This window comes from Camelus ferus, chromosome X (assembly GCF_009834535.1).
Source record: "Camelus ferus isolate YT-003-E chromosome X, BCGSAC_Cfer_1.0, whole genome shotgun sequence".
In the NCBI taxonomy this organism is placed as follows: Eukaryota; Metazoa; Chordata; class Mammalia; order Artiodactyla; family Camelidae; genus Camelus; species Camelus ferus.
Window position 1 is genome coordinate 86539620 of NC_045732.1, and position 22871 is coordinate 86562490.

At 37.2% G+C, this 22871-nt stretch overlaps 1 protein-coding gene across 6 annotated transcripts in view; it reads right to left on the reverse strand.

Annotated features, from left to right (window-relative positions):
- Window positions 1-22871, reverse strand: part of MCF2 (MCF.2 cell line derived transforming sequence) — a 98821-nt gene that overhangs the window by 11689 nt on the left and 64261 nt on the right. For all 6 annotated transcript variants that reach the window (XM_032476132.1, XM_032476129.1, XM_032476130.1 and 3 more), the window contains 13 exons: window positions 21842-21879; window positions 19430-19518; window positions 18246-18312; window positions 17401-17516; window positions 17216-17285; window positions 15345-15437; window positions 11275-11367; window positions 10328-10453; window positions 8975-9196; window positions 3681-3773; window positions 2608-2686; window positions 1982-2048; window positions 329-438 (listed from right to left, as the gene is read on the reverse strand). In XM_032476132.1, coding sequence (XP_032332023.1) covers window positions 329-438; window positions 1982-2048; window positions 2608-2686; window positions 3681-3773; window positions 8975-9196; window positions 10328-10453; window positions 11275-11367; window positions 15345-15437; window positions 17216-17285; window positions 17401-17516; window positions 18246-18312; window positions 19430-19518; window positions 21842-21879 — 1263 coding nt within the window. The remainder of the gene's footprint in view (window positions 1-328; window positions 439-1981; window positions 2049-2607; window positions 2687-3680; window positions 3774-8974; window positions 9197-10327; window positions 10454-11274; window positions 11368-15344; window positions 15438-17215; window positions 17286-17400; window positions 17517-18245; window positions 18313-19429; window positions 19519-21841; window positions 21880-22871) is intronic.

Sequence of the window (22871 nt, forward strand, 5' to 3'; positions counted from 1 at the left end):
AAGCTGTTACAACACAGATGGCTGGTCTCACTCCCAGAGGTCTGATTCAGAAGGTCTGGGATGGAGCCAGGAAATTTGACTTCCTGACAAGTTCCCAGGTGATGCTGATGCTACTGGTCCACCGTCCACACTTTGACCTCTGCTTTGCAGTGCCCACCAGAGTATCTCGCACATACACAGGACAGAAGAGCCTTCTAAAAATGGGTTACCTTCTTACCTTTGTTTTCTTCATATAAAGATAACAGATGGGTGGATGTCCCAAATTAACAATGGGAGAAAACAACTTGCACAGCCATGAATCCTACCTTCAAATGACCACTACACGTACCTGTATTTGCTTCTGCCCGAACTGATGCGATGGCCTCACCGACCTCTACCATAGCGCTGGTGTGTTCCAGGTCAGTTTCCTCAGTGCCTATAAAAGCTCCCCGTTGCCTTCTGAAATAGTAAATATGTAAAAATCAGTGAGTTTTCGTACAGTCTGAGAGTAATAAGAAATTAAAAATGATATTTCTAGGGGGAGAGTATATAGCTCAAATTGGTAGAGCACATGCTTAGCAAGCACAAGGTCCTGAGTTCAATTCCCAGCACCTCCTCTAAAAAGTAAAAAATAAAGAAATAAACCTAATTAGTTCCCTCCCCCGCCCAAAACAAACAAAAAACTAAAAGCAAAAAAAAAAAAAAAAAAAGGTATTTCTTCCACTGATACCACGTGTTAAGAACATAGTCTAAGAATCCATTCAAAGTGAGCAGATTTTCCCCCTTATTTAAGTCTGTGTGATAACTGTTCATAATATATAGAAGCTTAAGTCCTAGGATCCAAGCCAGCATGGAAAAACGACTCCCTTCTGGACCCAAAGCAAGTATATTGTTTAAAATCTCTGTTGCATATTACATTATATACTTGAAATTTGCTACATGGTAAATTCTAAATGTTCTCACCACAGACACAAAAAAGAATAAATATGGGAGGTGACGGATATATTATTTAGCTTGATTGTGGGGATTATTTAACAGTGTACATGCATATCAAATCATCAAACTGTACTCTTTAAATGTATATAATTTTAATTTTCAACTATAACTCAGTAAGTTAGAAAAACTATAAAGCACTAAAAAAAATCCCTCTTATTCTATGAAATTTTAACCTTAATGAATAAGGTAAGGTATAGATGAATGATGATGGAACCTTAATCTGATTCATACTGTTGAGTTGTATCAATTACTGTAAAGTCAATTCCTGCATGAAATCAAAAGACTTTACTTCCAGAATATGTGACAAAAGATTGAGCATTGTGAACCCTAGAAAATAAAGACTTACGATGATTTTAAAATGGTTCCCCTAAAGCCTCAGATGAATCAACATACTTTGCACCTGATCTTAGCTACCTCTGAAGGATGATGTGCAACAAAGAGAAAAATATATTTTTAATGAGTCTCTCAATGATCCCTGTATCACACAGATGCTGCACAGTGAAATTCTCTGCCAAGGCTTTGGAATCTGTGTGGAGATTTGCATATATGCAAATATTCTATGGAAACTCTACCTTTTAGGACTCCTAGAGGCAGAATACAAAGGCCACATCTCTAAACAAGCAGAAGTGCTATCACTTAGGACAGCTACCTTCCTCAAAGACTTTGTGGTTGTGTCCAAGCAGTCTCCACCCCACCCCACCCCCACTGAGGTCCATACCTCCTCTCCAACTACACTATACTGAGAACAAAGCATTTATAATCAATCATGTTTAAAAATTCGCCCAAACTATTGTACTATTTTTAACATCAAGGGGAACAATGGGACAACTCTTAAGGACCATCAGGCTCCAAGTATAGAACTGAAAAAATGATGGGTTTATAGAATTTGATGAGCTCCTGCTAAAAGAGGGTAATTTTTGTCTGATAGTTTAATTACATTGTTTCATGTTACATACGGAAAACAGAAGCCTGCAGGAGTGATATTTTTTAAAGAATAATCACTTACTCATCATTCCGCTGAGAAGAAAGATGGTTCTGTTCTGTTAACTGATTATGCTGTTCTCGTTTTTTAACTGTGAAATAAAGGTTATATAAGCATCATTTGGAAGCCACGCTCTTACTTCCTTGAGGACCAATGACTTTCATATGCACACACACACCACATCCCCCCATTCCAATTTGAGTTCACCTTCACAGATTTGAAATAGTCAGACGGAATGCCAGTCTGAACTTAGAATATGGAAAAGGACTGAACCAGGTAATATTTTATTCAAGGAATTCAACTTTATAACTAGAACTGCCCACATGCCAACATTACTAAGCACCGATTACTGAGGCCCTAAGCAGAGGTGCCCCGTGGGAAGGACTCAGAACGAACACATTCAGCTTGTTTGTTACCTCACAGCTGCTTCTCAGGCACTAAAGCGCACCTTCCACGCTACAGTTCATTTTCCGAAAGAGTTTAAACAGCTCACTGGATCATGATCTCCTACTAATTAGGAGAACAAACTCTTCCATTATAGATAGTAGAAAGTAAATATCAGCCCCATTCCCTGGGAGAATTATCACAAAATCTGAGTCACCGAGCTGTCACTGTACTTCTCGTTCTGAAGAATGCATGTTTGAATTTACCTGTCATGAGTTCCTGTTGCTTCAACAAAATATTTCTGATTTCTTTTAACCATGTCATCTTCACATCAACATTTGCAGCCTAAAGATTCAAAAGTGGGGGAGGAGAGGACATGTTTCCTTTTATAAAGGATGCTTTATGATTAAAAAAAATGTAATTAATTAAGTACATCAAACACGATCTACATCCTGAACCACTGCCATATCCAAACTCTAACATTTTGAGTCGTAAAACTTCTAAGAAGCAAATGAGTAGCCATCAGATTAGATGAAATAATAGCCAAAACCATTTTGAAGTTGCCGTTAAATAATAACTCTCAGAGAAATGTAACATGTGAATCTTACTGATCTTTTCTTTGTAAGGGGGTCTTTTAAAGATATAAATGGTTTAATGTTTAATTTTGGTAAAATAAAAAAAGTTCTACTGTTTCTGAAACGACAATCTACTGCAGTTATCTTGATAACTGATGACAGCATGAAAGCTTCCTTAAATATCCTCCCGTTACTTATAAGTCTGTTAACAGACAGCAAGAAGTCATACATCTATGTCAAGCCAAGAAGACATATTTTTATGAATTGTAATCACCGCATACAGAATTAAAACAAAGAAGAAACACCTTGCACTTTCAACAGATAACAGCACACTCCTCAGTCATGAGTTATGATACAAATATTTTTTGAAATGACAACCTCCTCTTCAAATGTTCTAATCCTCTCCTCTTCCCTGAAACAGGCTGAATCTTACAGCACATCTGGCCAGGGCTTTAACCACATTCTTTAGAAACAATGATCAGATCTGATCTTGGCTGTCACCTCTTGTTGATTAAGTCCCCTGGTGTAGCAGTGAAAACTTAAACCCATAGAAAGCACCATAGACATCTCAAGTGAAAGAAAGCTTGCTAGTGAAAAAATGTTCAACTGAATTACAAAGAATAATAATCAAACAATATTTAGGTGACCTCTAAGACAGGAACGAGAACTTTTGTAATGTAACCAAAATTATTTTTGTTTGCAAATTCAGACTTTTGTATCTTAATGCAGATAATGGTTTCTAGAATAATCTTTAAATGACCAACCTGGACAATATAAACTTCTTCCTTCCCAGCATACCAGATTTCAAATTTGCGGTTATCTCCTTTTACATACTCGGTGATTCCAACTTCATCCATCTACAATATATAAGTCAACATGTTCATGAGCATTTTATTCTGAAAATAAAATTACATTAAATCTATCCCTTTCATATTCTATGTGGAACAGAATTTCTCACTTGGGCAAAGTATACATTTATAATCAAAGAATATGAAATTGTAAATATAATTACAGACCTGAATATTCGTATGTTCTCATTGAACTATGCACTTACAATACAGACTACATGCTCCATTCCAATGATTGAAACACGTGTTATAAGTCTGAACATCCAAGTAATCGACTTAAGATTGAATTCTGTTATAAATTAACCGTATACTATTAAAACAAATTATTGTCTGAAACACAGAAGACTAAACATCAGTGAATAAGGTCATTCAAAATTAATTTAAATGGTTCTTTTTTAATAATCATATGCCAGATAAGTTAATCTCATAAATTATTACTTATGTCTATAGAAGCCCTACAAGGTATAGACATCCAATTTATGGGTCGGGGAGAACGAAGCAGGTACACAAAAATCCCCTCTATTTCTACCACTCTCTTGGCTTCTCTAGAAAACAAATAATCTGTAACAGGAGAGTGATGTCTTCTTGTAGCTAGTGAAACTTTTATATGCAATATCACTTTCTTACCATAGTTTTTTTTTCTCCTCCATATGATTGTGCAAAGCACAAAGTCTTCCATTTTCTTTCATCCTGTGCTGCTAATAGCTTGGTTAATTCCATTTTGAGCAATTTCACTCCCTTATACATACATTCTCTTTTAGGCTCTTTCTGCCTTTTCTTTTCTTTGAGTCTTTACCTAATTATCTAAAGGAATATCTCACTCTCTGTTCCATTTACATGCTTCCCAAATGACCCTAATTAGAGCTGATAAGCATTAAAAGTAGTGCTAGTGAGATTCTCATCTCAAGGAAAAGGGATTATGCTTAGAAATGAAATGTGACATATTAATGAAGAGCCTGTGACACCTACCCTGAATGTACTCAGAAGTTACTTTCAGAATGTCCAAAAATATCTTTATATCCCTACTCAGCCACTCTCCCTAACCTACTTTTGCTCAAACAGCAGGATTTAAGATAAATTATAATCTCATATTCAATCTCTAAATTGATTTTGTTTCAATGCATGGTTTTGTCTTAATAACATGATAAGCTGGAAGGTACCTGGGCTTGGAGTCCAAGAGGCCCGGGTTGGATTCTATCTCTACTACTTGCTACTTATGTGTCTCGGTGCAAGGTGCTTAACCTTTCTGAACTTCAGTTCCCTCAACTATAAAATGGGAAGAGTACCTATTTCATGGAGTTGACATATTGTATTTCTATAGGATTAAATAGCATGTATTAAATGCTCAGATAATATAATGAATTTTTAAGTATGAGTTTGCTTTCTCAGCTTCCCCTCATTTGAATTGCATTAGTTTTGCTATTTTCACTGCACACATATAGAACATCATCATAGATTAAATGAGCTTTTTTGAGTTAGCCTGGAAATCTAACTATTACATCTATCAGACAATATTGTTCTTAGTTCCAAACAATTCACTACAAATGATCCACTGTAATACAATGCATTCGTAATTAGTGGATTGTATATATTTTCTCAAGTAACAAAATATAAAAGTCTTTATTGAAAGGTTTTTATTTTACTTATGAAATGCTTGCTATACCATAAAAATTTACTCCGCTTTAGACTCTAGAGGCAGAGTTAAAGGTCTAACTCTATGAGTATAGTTATATGATATACTATATAATATATAATATATAGGTAATAAAATAGCAAGGCTGATTCTACAGTTACATCCTACCTGTGGTCTCTGCCTTATCTTTCATATTTTCATCGATGATTTCTGGTAGCTATGAATATATTTTCTTTACTATAAAGCATTTTATCTGAAGACATCTTGCTGTATCAAGTGCTCAGGGCCCCAACTTTTAACCTAATTTTCTGTCATCAGGGTGAAGCAGTCAACTACCTTGTTAAAAGTCACCCAGTGGCTTAAGAACTCTGGGATTATAACCAACAACTACTTATCTTCAGACTTTTATTATTTATGTATCTGGGATAGAATTTAGTTACTTCTTGGGTTAGTATTATTAAAAAATTGATCTTGATTCACATTAACAAAGAAACGTAACAAGGCTGAAGTGCTATGAAGCAGTTAGAAGCAATATATTGAATATAAAATAATAACATGACTGTATCTTGAAAATAGTTTCTGGGATCAAAAAAGAAAGAAAGAAAATGAGAATTATAACAGAATACAACTTATATAAATTAAAACTAGATGTGCACAGAACATCAGTATATATTTAAAAAGAACGCACAAACTGAAGGATGTACATGAAATAAATTAGAATGGTTGCTACAGGGGTAGAGAGGAAGTTGAGTGTGGAGAACGGAGATGAAAAGGAATGAATGAAGGAATGAAAGAATAAACAAGCAAGAGCAAAGGCCTTCTGGCATGGCACAGTGATTATGACCGTGAACCCTGGAGCCATCTGCCTGGGTTTGGATGTGTGCTGCACCACTTACTAGCTATGCTCCTGGATAAATCACTCACCTCTCTGGAACTTGGCTTTCCCATCCTCAAAATGGAGTTATTAGAGTTCGTACTTCGTAGAAAGTTGCTACGTAGATTAAATGAGTTAACACTGATGTTTGTAAACGCTGAGAACAGCACCTAGCCAATAGTGAGCACTATGTGCATGTTTGGTAAATGTAGAAACATAGATGATAATAATAAACGTACAAACTGAGAAATCTGAAGAACTCAAATGTCTCCATTTAGCAAACTGTGACTTTAGGGCCTTTCCTTTGCACAGAAGCAGCCGACTTAAAATTTAGCTCACAATCATCATAAAATTGAAATTCCAGCTTGATATGATGAAGTCAAGGCAACAGTCCCCCAAAAGTGCGAGAGAAGTAGAGGCCAGCATCCACATCGATCCTCTCTACCAAGGGGAAGACTTTGAAACCAGTAACCCAAATGGTTATGTAACACACTGACTAGTCCGACTAGCCATTATTTAGTCCTGGAATCTCCTAACAGGTAAGCAAGAGGAAGTAAGCATAGTGAGGCTTATAAGAAATAGCTTAATTTCCATCTTTCTCTATCAATGACATCACTGTTTTCCTAGTGATCCTAGACTAAACCCTCACAGGAATCACTGACTAATCTCTTTTTGTTAAGGATTCTAGGCATGATTGGGGAATAAAGAGAAATTAGGCTGATTTTTTTTCCTTCAAACATCAGGTATTATTTATTTTCTGTATCTGTATTTATTTTCTGACACCCAGCCCGTCCCCTTCGTTACTTGACTTACTAGTCAAGAAGCCTGCTTGTTTACCTTGCATGGAAATGTTTCTTGCATCTAGCCCACTCTCTGTTTCCATGGTAACCATTGTAGTTTGAATTCTCATCAACCGGTTGCCTTTTACTAATCTCTCCTTACTCTGATGTACTTTAGAAATATTCTGTTGCTGTGTCCATCATTGTGACACATTAAAAGTAAGAAAAAAAATCAATACAAACTAGGAATAGTATATTACGTAGTAACTAGGTCACACTCCACAAATAAAAAGTGAAACAAATGGATGTGGGACCAACACACCTATGAAGATACAGTACCCTCCCCAGGAATACATAGATTGCAAGAGATCTGAACCCTGTCTGAGGTCAATTACACATTCTTACTTCTTAACCGATGTTTATTAGAGACATAAAAAACCCTTGGAGATTTGGGAAGCTTGGAGGTGGGTTGCTGATATCCAAGGAGCAACTAGGCACTTCTGTTATGAAAATAGTGAGAGTTTGAAACAACCACTGCTGTGGGTTCAGAAGTGAAGCAGGGATAGTAGACAGTAGGAAGAAGTTGGAGGCCTAACCCTGGGCAGGAACCCTGTTAGGAACAGCATGGATGGTTGACCTCTGGGAAGAATCAAAAGCAAACCCCTCCACTCCCGGCCTATCTCAGGACACCCAGCCCCGTCCCCTCCATTACTTGCTAACAGCTATGAAAGAACAGGCTTGTGAGAGATTGACTAGAATGATAGTGGTGGAGGAATAGAAAGTAATTTTGTCTCCATTTTCCAGCTTTTCTTTAACAAATGCTATATTGCTTTTGCAATGTAGAACCTGAAGGATAAAATGAATAAGGTGTAAAATTAAAATCAAATTTGCCAATTACAGACTCGTGTGAACTGGAAGTTCCTCTCATCAAATGTCAAAAGCAGCTGGGAGTATCACTGGTTTGCCACTGACTTCCTCAAACAATACTGCTCTCATTTTCAGACCAAACTAACATTAGGACAGAACGGCGGTTTGGGTTATGGAAAAGAAGAAAGTAATTTCTAAGAAAAGGCTAGGACAGGACAGGTGTGGGCAGGATTGCGTGGTAGGTGACTTTGGACACCGGGAAGGGAGGTGCTAGGGAGAAGAGGAGGGGTACACAAATGTTATCCATTTTTAAATGACACTGAGGAAACGGAAGAAAGTCTTTCCTCCTTGTCTCTCCTGTATGATAAAAGCCCCTTGCTACTAAGACCAAGAACTCTACCTAGCACCACCGGTAAGAGAGCGCTAACGAGGGAAACTGGGTCACTTCCCATAATTTCAAACTGTGCTGTGTGGGACCCCAGGGTGCCCCCTTGCGGAAGGCCTGGGATTAAAGTTCTCATTTCACGCTTAGCCCTCCCTTGCTCTCATTTCAGGCAGACAAGTTCTGCTTTACCTGACTTCTATCTAAGACTTTTACTTAAGATTTCATGGGTAGGAGTGTGCAAAATGGGTGGTGAAGGGCGTCAAAGGGTACAAATTTCTGGTTATAAAATAAATAAGGCCTGGGGAACGTAATATCCAGCAATGGTGACTATAGTTAATAATGCTGCACTGCACATTTGAAACTTGCTAAGAGAGTAGATCTTAAACGTTCTCATCACAGGAAAAAGAAATTAGAATCATATGTGGTGATGGATGTTACTTGTGGTGATCATTTCACAGTATATACAAATATTGAATCATTACACTGTACACCAGGAATTAATGGAATGTTCTATATCAACTATCCTTCAATTAAAAAAAAAGATTTTGTAAAAAAAAAAGATGTGCAACTAAAGTGTAAAACCCAGTCATTTGAACTGAAAAAGTATGCAAACTTGAATACAGTATAGCATACATGAAAGAATATTACATTACACAATTCAAATTGTCTTACTTTCAAACAGTGCTTAAAACTGTATGACGGGTATTTGTCAGAGCCTTCTCCGCTTTCAACACGCCTTTTACAAAAAACAATGGCTTTTTCATACAAGAAAAGGTGCCGCTGCATTGGTTTGAATCTAGCAAAATCCTTCATTTTCGTAGCACCTTTCTTGTGTCCAGTCCAGACGCTAAATGCCCCCTGCGTTATCATCTTGCCCAGCTCATTTAAGTTTCCCTGGAATGGAAAACCAAAACTCATTACTGCAAGGCAGAGATACAGTCAGATCTCTGACATCAACAGTACAGTATTTAGTTGGAGCTACTAAAAGCCTGAAGAATAATTTATAGTTTTTACAGTTTTAGTCATCACAACTGTTCACATTGAAACATACCACATATCCACAGTTACAAAATTACTGTGGGGGTGGGAGACAGAAGAAACCTCCTTTTTCTTGGCTTCATGTCTCCATGGGGAGGTACTGCATGCAGCTAGGCCAACTCTCCCCATCGCTTCCTTGATTTGCAGATACTAACTACTATATATAAAACAGATAAACAGCAAGTTTATGCTGCATATGCACAGCGAGCTATATTCAATATCTTGTAGTAACCTATAATGGAAAAGAATATGAAAAGGAGTGTGTGTGCATATATATATATATATATATATATATATATATATATATATTTAAACTGAATCACTATGCTGGACATCAGAAATTAACACAGCATTGTAAACAAACTATACTTCAATTAAAAAAATAATAATAAATTTTTTAAACAGTAGTAAAAAAAAAATCCTGGGGGGAGGGTATAGCTCAGTGATAGAGCACATGCCTAGCATGTACAAGCTCTCAGGTTCAATTCCCAGTACGTCAGTTAAAATAAAAATAACAGTAATAAGTAAATAAATAATTAAATAAATCTAATTACCACCCCCCGCAAAAAACAAACAACATATTAAAAAAAAAAAATCCTTATTGGCAAATGACGTCACCCAGTCCAAGTTTCCCCACTGGGTGGAGCTAAGTCTAAAGATTTGATCTTTTTCTTCCCTATCTACCCTGGACTGGGGCAAAGAGCAATAATGGGACCATATGTCTCCTTAGAATAGACCCAAACATTCCGTCAAGCGGGATTTCCCAGGGTCTGCACTTGGGGGTTAGGCACAAGGGGAATGTCATAAAGCCATTCGGCTGCTGATCTGAAGCCAGTTTTCCACTCAGCATAAGCAACAATGCTGACATTCAGATCCTTCATTTGTCTGCCTCTAACTTCTTATTTCTCATTTGGTTCCAGGAGAGGAAGAAAGGAATGTTAAGATGCTTACCCTGTAAAACTGCAACAATCATTAAAATCTACTTACAATATAGCCATTGATTGCGATCTGATGCATAGAGTCATTGACTGACTTCAGTAAATCCAGCATCGTGTCAAGTGCCTCCTTTAACTGTACAGATCCTTCGCAGTCTTTGCTATATTTTAATAGCTCCTGTAATTAGATTTCAAGAACTAAACTTAATATCAGGCTGATATCAATAGCTGGATAAAATGAATATATTTTCGGCTAATATGCTTTCAAGGAGGAATCCAAAGATAATGTCACTTTTTCGAGTAATTTCTTTCACATGTTATTTGTCACATCAAAACTGTATTTAATAACAACGTCAAAAACGGGAGGAGAAAGAGAACAGTGACTGAATCATATAAAGCAAAGGGCATGCGATGCTTCTGGAGCTGAAGAACAATCATTAGGACACACGAGAGATTTGTTCTTAAAGCAATTACACATTTTTTTTTTGGTCCTCCATATAGAGCACTTCGTTTTATTCATTATGCATATACCACAGAACATTGTGAAAATCTGTTTTAAAACAAGCTATGTTGTGTTTATACTTAATGTTGCATTTTAGTAATCTTTTCACATTACTGAGGGGTATGCAATCTTCATTTTTCGTTGAGCAGACCCATGGGAAATACAGTCTCAAAACGGTAAGAAACATTTGTTCAGTTCTTAGCAACAGGAGAAGTTCTGCAGTCAACGTTACACATACATCAATGTAACTTGTATGGATCATTAAATAGCTAAAAAGACTGCATGTTCTCAGCTTTACACCTCTACCTCCGGCTCCTGCACTGCCCCGGGAACCAAAGGACCACACTGCAGTGACTCTACCGCTAAATCCAGACCTCCCAGTCATTGAGCCTACCTATTTCTAGTGCTTCCAAGTCACTTGCTTCGTTCTTAAGGGTTTTGCCACAGCTGACTCAAAAAAGTAAGGAAGGAACGAAACAAACGCTTCATGTAATTACCTTCAACAGTAACTGATATTTAGTGATGCGTTGCACTGGTTTCAATAAATAGGAGTCCAGACCAAGTCTGTGTTTTAATTTTCTTTGACATTCCTGGCATTAAAATAGAATTATCAATAAATTTAAATTAAAACATATCCCTATGAAAACACCAAATATTCATTGATTAGACCCGATGCATGCATGCTTCTTACATCTCAAGGAAAATTTACCAGAAAAATCGCTGTTATATATGGTATGGAAATTTTAAGAGGCAGTATATTCGAAAAACTATAGTAAATATTCTTTCCAGGACTTGAGAGGCAGAAAATCGCAAAATTTCAATGACTAAAAAGTTTCTACATATAAACTCACAATGATGTGGAATGCTTAAAAGGTAAGAAAGCAATGAATGACCGGTTAACATAACTAAAAAGTTCTTCAGTGTATCCAAGAAAAGTAACAAAAGGCTCAGCTCCACAGGCCAAGACCCAGAAAAGAAATAGGTTGTACTGAATATAAATCAGACTGGGTAGGAGAAGTTTTTTTAATGTCACAAGAAAAATTACAGCCCTTATCAACTGGTGCTATATTTCATCTGATTATTGGCTCACTGCCACTATAAATATAACTGTCATGACTTTGGGTCCTGGGAACATTGTCGGCTCCATAATTAGGGCAAGACGGAGCTGCTTAGGATGAAATGTGCATATGGACGTGCAGAACACAAAGGGAAGGGGAGAGGATATACGTATGTGAGATCCAGGACCCTCTGTGTATGGATAAAATCCAATACATAATCAAATTCAATTGTCAACTTATCATTAAAAATGGTAGCCTGATACATGTATTTAGCTCTCCCCACTCAAGAAACCCAACTAAAATGATGGAAAAGTTATTTTTACAAGGAAAAACCTAAAGTCACAAAGATGAGAGAGGAAAAAACATTGACAAAATTTGGAAACCAGAAGAGGGAAAAATCAAGGAACAACTCAATTTATCTTATAGAACACTTTTCCTTGCCCTCCATGAAGACTCCAGGATTACCGGCATCAAGTACCTCTGAAAGTTGGAGATGAAGGTTGGCTTTGAAAAAAGATGATTCTTGAACGATTGTGTAAGAAGTAATTAGATGCTGTACACCAGAAATTGACACATTATAACTAACTATACTTCAATAAAAATAAATAAATAAATAAAATCACCTCAAAAAGAAAGAGAAGCAATTAGATACTAACAAGTGTTGGTAGGGGTGTGGCATCATCAGGCTCCTTGCACACTGCTGGTGGGAATGTCAAACGGTGCAGCAACTTTGGAAAATAATCCAACAGTTGTTCAAAAAGTTAAAGAGTGATCGTATGACCTAGCAAGTTCATACCCAGCTATATGGCCAAGAGCAATGAAAATGATGTCCATGCAACAACTTGTACACAAAAGGTAGAGGCAACCCAAATGTTCATCAACTGATGAATGGGTTAATAAAATGTGAAATATTCCCACAGTGGAATATTGCTAGGCCATAAAATGGAAAGAAGTTCTGACACAGCTACAACATGGATGAACTGTGGAAACATTATGCTGGGTGAAAGGGCCAGACACAGAAGATCACATATTTTAGGATTCCACTCACATGAAACGTTCAGAACAGGCAAATCCGTAGTGACAGAAAGTAGCTCAGTGATTGCAGAGGGCTACAAGGCTTAGGGGAAAATGGGGGGTGGGTGATGAAAATGTTCTTAAATTGATAGTGGTGATGGTTGCACAAGGTTGTGAATATAGTAAAACTACTGAATTGTACATTTTTAAAGGGTGAATTCTGTGTTATTTTAACCATATCTCAATAAAGCTGTTACCAAAAAAAAAAATTAAATGAGCATTAAAATCTAAAAAAAGAAACAGCAGCAGTGACCACAAGCATCTTAGACAGCCATGCCGCTATGCACAGCTGGGTGGCTGCCTCCCCGCTCCCATAGCTGAAGAATAGATGTTTATCTGAAAAGAGTAAAACAGAGGGCCGTTGGACTAGGGAATACCAGGTCCAGTTGAGGGCAGAGTACCATACTGAAAGCAAAGAGATTGCTTGAGTATTTATGTATCAACTTAGAGACTCTGAGCCTTTTCCCCCGACTTGTCTACCAGAACACTGGTAGTCAGATCCTCACTCTCCCAGGTAGCAGGGTGGAGAATCTGACCAGCCTGAGTGAAAAGACCTAAAGATACAGGTATTGGGGATCCCCCAAGCACAAATCACCCAACAGTGAAGACCATGGTCAAAAAGCCCACATACACACAGGAAACCTCCAATGAACTTTTTAGTGCTTATTCTCAATGTAAGTGGACAACCAAATATCACTAGACTTTTGAGGACAGTGACAGAAACAAAATGAAAAAAAAAAAAAAGAAAAAAAGAAAAAAAGAAAAGAAAAGCAATATGAAGAAAACACAGAAACTCTGCAGGGAAGAGAAAACTGTTTTTAGTGGGAAAAATCTATTATTATTATCCTCATATAGGTAAGTCAAGATACTGAACTTATTAAACAAAAACATGTTTCTACTGAAGGGAACAGAGAACAAAAAAGAGTAGAGGCTCTTCAAAATTAAAAACATGATGGCAGAAACAAAACCCTCAACAGATGGACTGGAACATAAATCCCAGAAAACAGATCAAGAAGACAAAGAGCCAGAAAATAAAAAGAAAAGATAATTAAAGGAATGATCCAGAATATCCAACATCCATACAATAGAGATTCCAGAAAGAAAGACTAGAGAAAATTGTCTGGAGAAAATCAAAGGAAAAAAATTCAAGTAAATTTGGACAAGAAGTCCCAAATTTAAAGGGATCACCACAAGACTAGGATAATGGCACAGCACTGTGAAATTTCTGAACCCTGAGGATAAAAGAAGTTCCCATAAAGCTTTCAGAGAGAGGATAAAAACTAGGTCACATGCAAGGGAACAAAAATCAAAATGGCATCAGATTTCTCAACAGCAACACTGAAAGCTAGAAGACAATGGAGCAAATACCTTCAAAAATTCTGAGGGAAATTATTTCTCACATAGATTTCTATACCCAGCCAAGCTAGCAATCAAATGTTAGGGTAGAATAAAGACATTTGTGGACACGCAAGCTCTCAAAAACGTTTACCTATCATGCACAGTTTCTCAGTAAAACTACTGGAGGATGTATTCCACCAAACAAGAGAATAAAATAAGGAAGAGAAAGATATGGCCCCTAGGAAACAGGAGAGTCTATGCAAGAGACAGGTGAACAGACTGCCCAAAATGATTTTCACCAACATCCCAAGATGGCAGCTGCACAACAGGCCTAGCGAGTCTAGATGAGCAGGGCAGAAGATTCCAGGAGAGATTTATTCAAGATGACATGCAGAGAAAATATAATGCTTAGATGTACTAAGAAGAGGTTGATGTAACTCTCACAACTGGGAGAGTTTGGGATAGAGATAAGTACCCAGAAAATTAAGTGAGTGAAAAAGACAATTGTGAGAAAAACAAAAGGGAGGGAAGGGGGAAGGGATAGCGCAAGTGGTAGAGCCCATGCTTAACATGCCGAGGTCCTGGGTTCAATCCTCAGTACCTCCTCCAAAAAATAAATAAGTAAACCAAAAAATAAATAAGTAAAACTAATTACCTTCCCCCCTTCAAAAAAAAAAAAAAGGGAGGGAAAAGCAATCACCTTATTCCACATGATTCATCTGAGCACAGAAATCACATACTCAATAATTTAACACTGTTATACAATATAACTATATTGACTATTTGGAGGAAAAGAAGTACGTGTGTGGATGTGGTGGGGGAAAGAAAGAAAGCTAAAGCCTCATCTCCCATGGTGGAAGCAGCAACATAGGCATATTTGGCGACATGGAGGTAAATACCAAAAGAAGTCACTCAAAGAGCAGAGCATAGTTGTCTCTGAGGAACAGCACGTATGTTTGTGTGTGTTTGGGGGAGGGTTGGATTGTTTAATCTACACATATATATAACTTACTTAAAGCAGAAAATACATTTATGAATAAGAAATATCCCAGTATCTTCCAGAAAGAGTATGTCCAATACCTGAATAATTACTATACCTGGAAAAAGGCGCATTCTGAATACTTCTTCCAAATTGTCTCTGATCTGGGCTTATTCTGACAATATTTTGCATACATTTGAAAATCATCTTTCTGTGATAAAAAGAAAATTCAAATGTATTACCAATTTGTGAACATGTACTTTTCTTCTCAAGAAAGAAAGGTTGGGCAGGAGTGAGTGTAGCCAAGCATTACTGGGAGTGTGCCTAAAGGGCCTGTCACACTAGCAGCTGGTCAGAAGCCCTCTTTATAGTCCAAAGATAGCATCCCCATCAGACCAGGTAGAGGGACACCTAATTATCTGAGTAATTTCAGAACTTCCACTTACCAAGTCTGAGTTAGAGGGAGAAAAGCCTTCTCTGAACAAGACTACTTTTTTCATTACTATGAGCTAAATACCAAGAAATATGCTCTTAGTCTCTGGATTACCTAGTGAATGAATTTATAGCTAACTTCCCAGGTCCTTGGTTCACCACTGCAGCATCATCATTGTACTATAACCCTGCTAGGCATCTGCCCATTCGATTCTCTCTCCCTGGAATCATCTTTATTTGACCTTCATCTAATAGGCTACCTCCTACTCATTCATTGACGTCATCTCATGAGTCATCTCTTCTATAAAACCATCATTTATATGTCCAGTCTATGCAAGATGCACCTCTTCCTGGCTCCTATAGGACCCTCTGTACATCTCTAATATAGCACAACTCACACTGTACACAACGTATTCCCTGTTTTTCTATATGAGTAGTCTCAGTATCCCACATTGCCTAGCACAGTGCTTGGCACATAGTAGGGGTTCAGTAGATGGCAGTCGAATGAATGAACATATCACCAGGCATTTATTAAACCACACCAGTTGCCAAGAACTCTGCTGACCTTATTAGAAATACAGAGATATATAGGACATGGACCCTGCCTCAATGAGTTTTCTATCTAGTTGGAGAAAGGATTCATGAATACACGTAAAGATGCTTAGTAAATATGAAATTCCCAGTGAGTAGCACAGACATTCAGTACTGCCGGAGTTCAAAGGAAAGAGGGACTGCTGTGGCTTAGGGAAGTCAGGGAAGAATCTGGCTACAGTTTAAATGCGTTTTAAGTCAAGATATGTTGAGAAAGGTTCTTCCTTATCCTTATTATCCTCTCACTCCATAAACACTTTCGGAGATAAGCTATCTCCTTGGAAGCTTTCAGTGATCACCTCTATCAAATTGACTCTCAAATCAAGACAGGACTGATTTTTCGGAAAGGAGAGGAACTAGGTAAGCAGAGAACATTCTGAGAGAAAACTAATGGAGGAGAGTATGACGACAGAGCCTGGGAAGTCAACTGACTAAGTGCACTCTTGGGACATGGAGAAACGAGCCTCCCTGAATGACCTCGTAGAATAAAAAGAACAGACAGCTCCCAGTTTTGCAAAGACCCTGTGATAGATGCCTTGGTGTCTGAAAGCCAGACTACATTTGATTCAAAGACTTCACATGTAATAGAGAGGAATACCAAGGCATGTCTTAGGCTGAAAATTAACCAAGCCAAGAATTGGTTGTGCTAAGATGATCCCAACTCTCACATCCTCACATCCAGGATGGTCCTTGGGCTCCTGGGATCACCCAGGGGTCACTGGTCACAAGCTGAGCCATTGAAGCGTTTGATACCACAGAATACAATGGCCATTTGCATGCTCAAATACTCCATTTCTGTAACAAAACTTGGTTTAGCATTAAATACTTGTGGAGTGATGTGTCTCCTCCAAAAACATAAAGACATAAAAAAATAATGCCCACCTTATCTCTAAATCTGTTCCTATAACATTAACTGCTATTTTGGTGGCCCATATTTATATATTTTTAAATAATCATTGAACTAACCCTCTCCAGGAAACAAGGTCCCACACGTTCTGGAGCATCAATGCAATTTTCCAGACTGCTCATGAAAATGCTGTAAAAATTTCAAAGGAAAAAATGATATAATTTTATGTGAAATATACTAAATTGGTCAATAACCCTTTAAATTATAATCGTGAAAAAGAAAATTCAATTCAGCAATTACATACTTGTTATGGAATTCATATATTTCTGCCATATTTCCAAAGAGAACATCCTTTTTATTTCTCAGGAGAGGTGGCATAAGATCAAACATCTCTGGATTATCCATCTCCGCTCTGTAGCCCTACCCAAAATAAATACATTTATTCATTTAAAAAATATTCATATTAACATTTGGTTGGGCCACCAAAGGTATAGGTTCAGCAGAATGTATAGGAGATTAATGGGTGAAGTTTCTGTAATTATAACATTCAAATCTTCTAGCTCCCAAAGTTATCCACTATTATTATTATTATTATTATTATTATTATTATTATTATTATTATTATTATTATTATTAGACAGCAGGACAAAGAAGTCAAGGTGCTCCACTCAGAACATTCATGGAAGACAGTATGAGTACAGAGCCTGGGAAGTCAATTTAGAATGAAGTGACAGTTCTTTGGCCTTTAGGGTAGCTTATGGTGTAGGAAATAGAAACCACGTATGAAAATTTATATTATAGGTCATTAACTTCTCCTTAAACAGGCAATAAGTGTTTGGGTTTTCTTTTTCAGAACAAATGAGTATTATGACATTTGTATCAAATGAATGTTTTTCTCCCATGTTTAGTGCTTTACATCACAATCTCTAAATAGCACCCTGGGAATAATTATAACAATCTGCTGTATTCCTAAGAGAATGGCTTATCTCTTTCATAATAAATTCTGAACCCACAATTCTCACTGCTGAGGGAGAACCCGAACATGCACATTTATCAAACAATCAAGGAAGGAGACCAAAAGAGAAGTCTGCCCTCAGCACTTCCTAATTGATGCAGGAAAAGACGGAAAATACAATCACAGTCACTTACCAACAAAACCGTAAACAGCTCCCGAACATACACCCTCTCTGTCTGTATCAGCTCATTTAGGACGTGGCTAAAATATAAGGACCATATTTGTTGGTTATTTCATGGCTTTAGAATCGTATTGCAACGTTTCAGTTATCATCATTATAAACAGTCTAAGATGAAAGTTGTTAATGCAGGGGAACTACCAATGGTTCTGGTTTTATCATCAAAATATAAAATCAATTCTACGGTTTCTAGAATAAGTACCACCCACAAGACTTTTAAAAATATATTTAAAATAAAGGGGTTTGGGGTTCAGGAGTTATTTTTAAATTAAAAAAAATTTTTCAGTTTCAACTCACTAAGCTTAAGAATCAATTTACTAAAAACTCACAAAAATCTATTCCTGAAAATCTGGGGAATATTTTTTAGACAGCACAGTCTCTATGCTATAGTTCCTTCTCACTTTTACTCTCAGAAAAAAAAAATAGCATTTTAGGCAAAATATTTCCTTTTTCCTAGTAATGTTCTGAAATTTTCCGAGACATCATGTGGATTTCTTACACTGGTTTTCCCAATATACTTAAGTTTCTGTAGTAATATTGTTTACTGTCTCTTTAAAATAAAATATATTTTCCTTCCAATGTGATTTCCAACTGACATCATATTTAAAATTTGCTTCCTCTCTCCTCAGTAGAAGTAACCCATTTCATTTAACTTCTACCTTGGGCCTCTTTTTTAATGTTTATACTTTTAAGCATTAACATTTAACAATCTTTGAATATATATATGTAACTTGCTCCAAAATACTGGTAACTAACTCAAAAGTCTGTGATATAAAATTTAAAAGGCCAATGTTCTTATGTGTGGAATACTAACATAATAATATAAAAATGAACAAGATAACAGCATCTATCAAATAACATTATATATCGACATAATCTTTTGTAGTTTTTGAAACACTGTCCCACTCATTCTTGCCTCAGAGAAGACTAAGAGTCTGAAAAGGTCTAGTTAATTTCAAGTCACATAAACAGAGAACAGGTGGGCCAGGCCTAAATCCGGGACACCTCATCTAGTACCCTTTCCATCACACCCAGGAGAACCCCATTCTGTGAACTCAAAATTCCAAGCACGTTTGCCTTGAAGACTGACTCAAAGCTGGTAGATGTGTGTATGGGTGTATGTTAATAAGTAAAAGATACTTCTTTAAAACATCCAAGCTATTGTCATTGTCCAAACTGGAGGACTGAGCAGAACTTCTCTTCTCCCGACAATCATGCACCACTTCAATCTGAAATGAAAATAAAAGTGCAATTAGCATCCATGTGAGTATAGTTCTTCTCCATGGATACCTAGCTCAAATCAAGATTTATGTATGTTCTAACTGTATAGGAGAAACTGAAAAATAACACTACAATTATGATTTTTTCAGAAATAACTTTGATATGTACTAGTTAAAAAATCATTTTTGTTGCCTAAGAGGACAGATTTAAGCTACTCATTAGAATTTAGTTTATATGTTAAGTAATGTTTCATTTCTTTAGCACTCCAGGGAAATGAGGTTAGTTCATAAAAAGTTGGTTGTCCAGATAACTAAAGTTTATTCACTGAGGAACCAAAATGGCTTTTTAACCTTACTGATAGTTGATGGAAACCTGGCTAGAAAATATGACTTGAATCCTCGAATTCTTTAACCAAGGACACACAGTATCACTGACCCTTTTCCCAGTGACTCAGCAACAGCATCATAAACAATGATACACTCCAGGGCTAACAAGACATGCAGAACTATCTGTCGTGTCTTGAAATGGCTGTAACGTGTTCATCTCACTCTGCTCTCTGCCCCACGTCAGCTGTTGCTGCAAGTGACCTCTCTGATCCTAAACTGCTGCCTTAGTTTGCAGACTCGAAAGGACTTGGACAGCCCTACTGAGTCAGCTGCATGAGATCTGTGATGGTTATTTGCTCTTCAGAAGCATATACTAGGGATCTTGGTTGTCCTGGACAGCTGAGCTTGCAAAAAGCTTAACCTCCAGGTAATGTAGTGTTACTCCATGACAACTAGAACTGAAACTCAAGTACAGGATCTAGCGGCTAAAACCATCTCCACAAAATATGACCTCTTTATTACTGAAAAGAACAAACATTCATTGACTGCTTTCTGTATACTGTGCAGTCGCTGTCCTAGGTGCTTAACACACATCATTATATCTAATCTTCTCGGCAATTTAGCAAGCGATGGCACGCTTATCCCCATCCTCATTTTACAGACGGGAAAACTGACGATCAAGATAGTCAGCCACCATTATCATGCTCCCTCTTTATAACTGTGCTTTGATTTCTGTCTGCTCAATGTACCAAGTGTTATCATCATTTTAAATAAGTATAATTAAGACTGAAAATCTTGTATCCTCCACTTATCAGATAGGTATGCGCCATGTACTCCTAACAGGGTTCTGAAATACAAGTTTGGAAAGTTGTGAAACATAATATTTTTAAATGCCTAAGGATTGTGCCAGTTGACTTGAATTGGAAGAATATGTGCATTTTGGAACTTGGTTTACCAGCTAGAGATCTCACAAAGACAATGTACAGTACAGTCTCCTATATTCTTTCCCCCAGGGATATGCAAATGAATAAAAACACACAGCAGGATATTAAGGTAGTCATGACTGGAAACCTGAACCAAAAGACATGTCAGACCATGGAATTTGGCAGTCAGCCTGTTGCCTGCTTGAAACCAGCAGTCGTGGCTGTACAACGTGATGACCAGACGTGGCATGTCAGTGTAGGGCATTCACTAGCCTGCTAATAACTGGACAAAACACTTAGAACATCACTGTGTACCACATAACTTTCAAAGTACTTCACAAATATTACATTCTTTTATCTTTATACTAACTCCATACTAAGGGTGTTTTATTATTACCTCCATTTTATAGATAAGAAAACTGAGTTCCAGAGAACTTACCCAAGGTCATACAGCCAGTAAGTGATGGAGCCCAGATAAAAGCCAGGCAGTCTAGCTCTACAATCTGTATCACATGCTACACTGCCCCTTGGAGATGTGTTCTTGTCCTTCTTCACCATCAAAAACACACAAAGAAAATGTACGGTGCCACAGTTATGAAGAGGCTACTCTCTGCAGATACCAGAATATCATGGATAACTGAGGACTCGTGAATCAATCAATAAATGAATAGATGTCTTTTTTGAGCCCAGAGTATAATCCATTAGACCCTGTCCTTTGTCCATGCTTCATCCTCGTATCCTAAGGACTGGAATCACTTACGAAAGAAATCTCCTTTTGTAGAAAGGTGTAACGCTATTTACGCTAATTGAAGTGGGGGCAGGAAAGAGAAGCTGGAACTCATATGAAATGTTCTACAGAAATTATTCGGAACTTGAGCCAAGACTTGACAAACTGCTCATATATCTGGGGACATGCCAGTACTGCAATTAGCCACAGTGCAGCCGCAGCTTTTTCTTTTAGATTAAATAGGCTTTCAAATGTACAATATTGGTTTAGTGAATTAAAAATACAGTTTTAGCCTCTATCCCAATTCTGCAACTACAGCAATAAAGCCCATTTTGAATTAATTAATGATATTTACTTTTAAGTTGCTCTGATTTTGTCTCCAAGTCTTCTTCCCTGGTAGAGAAATATGAAAGAATTTCAAACTAGAATTAAAATCAACACTTTAAATAAAAATACGTGCATTATCTCTTAAATACTTAAAAAGATGTTAATATTCCAACATCTTTATATTAGTATTTTTAACTCACACTATACATAACAGATGATTGGTTAGACTTATCTATATGATTCCAACTTCTTATACAGCATGATTTTGCTAGGTATTCACCCATTCTCTCACCCATCAAACATTTGCAGGATTACTGAGCTAGCATGAAGCTAGGTGTTAGTATCTATGATTATTTGCAGATGTAGTGTTCATTCTCATACACAAGCATTTAATCAGATTGTAGCTCACTGATTATTTTGATTCTGAATCCAAAAGAGTTTTGAAAAAAATCTCAACTAATAATTACAGCATCTAACATTTATTTGGCACTCACTACATGCCGGGCACTATTCTAAGCCCTACACGTGCGTTTTCTTTTTTAACCTTCAAATCAACCCCAAGAGAAGTACTCCTTCTATCCCCATTTTATCGGTAAGTAACCAACGTTACTATCTTGTCCAGGAAGCGGAAGTGGTATCCAAATCCGTAGAGTCTACCGTCCCAATACGTGTTTCTAACTATGACACAGAACAAAATGTCGGCAGCATATTAAAATGCTAAAACAAAACCAAATAAAACAAAAGAACTTCATCAAAATTCCAAGCTTTCACCTTTCGCTTCTTCCTGTGTAATCTTTCTTTTTCTTTCTGTTCTGTTTACAAAGGGTGAGCCCCTGGATTATTAAGCAAGACCTCCAAAGCCCAGGGCATGGTCCAGGCAAAGACTAGGTCATTTAAGTCCCTAATGGAAAGGGTGCCACCCACTCAGCCTACATGGATCTCTTCTCCCCACAGAAGGAACAGACTTTCCTCCTCAGTGGGAAACACTGCAAGGCCCACCCAGGGACAGGCTCTGCTGTTAAGTTCTCTAAATCTTATCCTTCCCTTTCATTTATTTA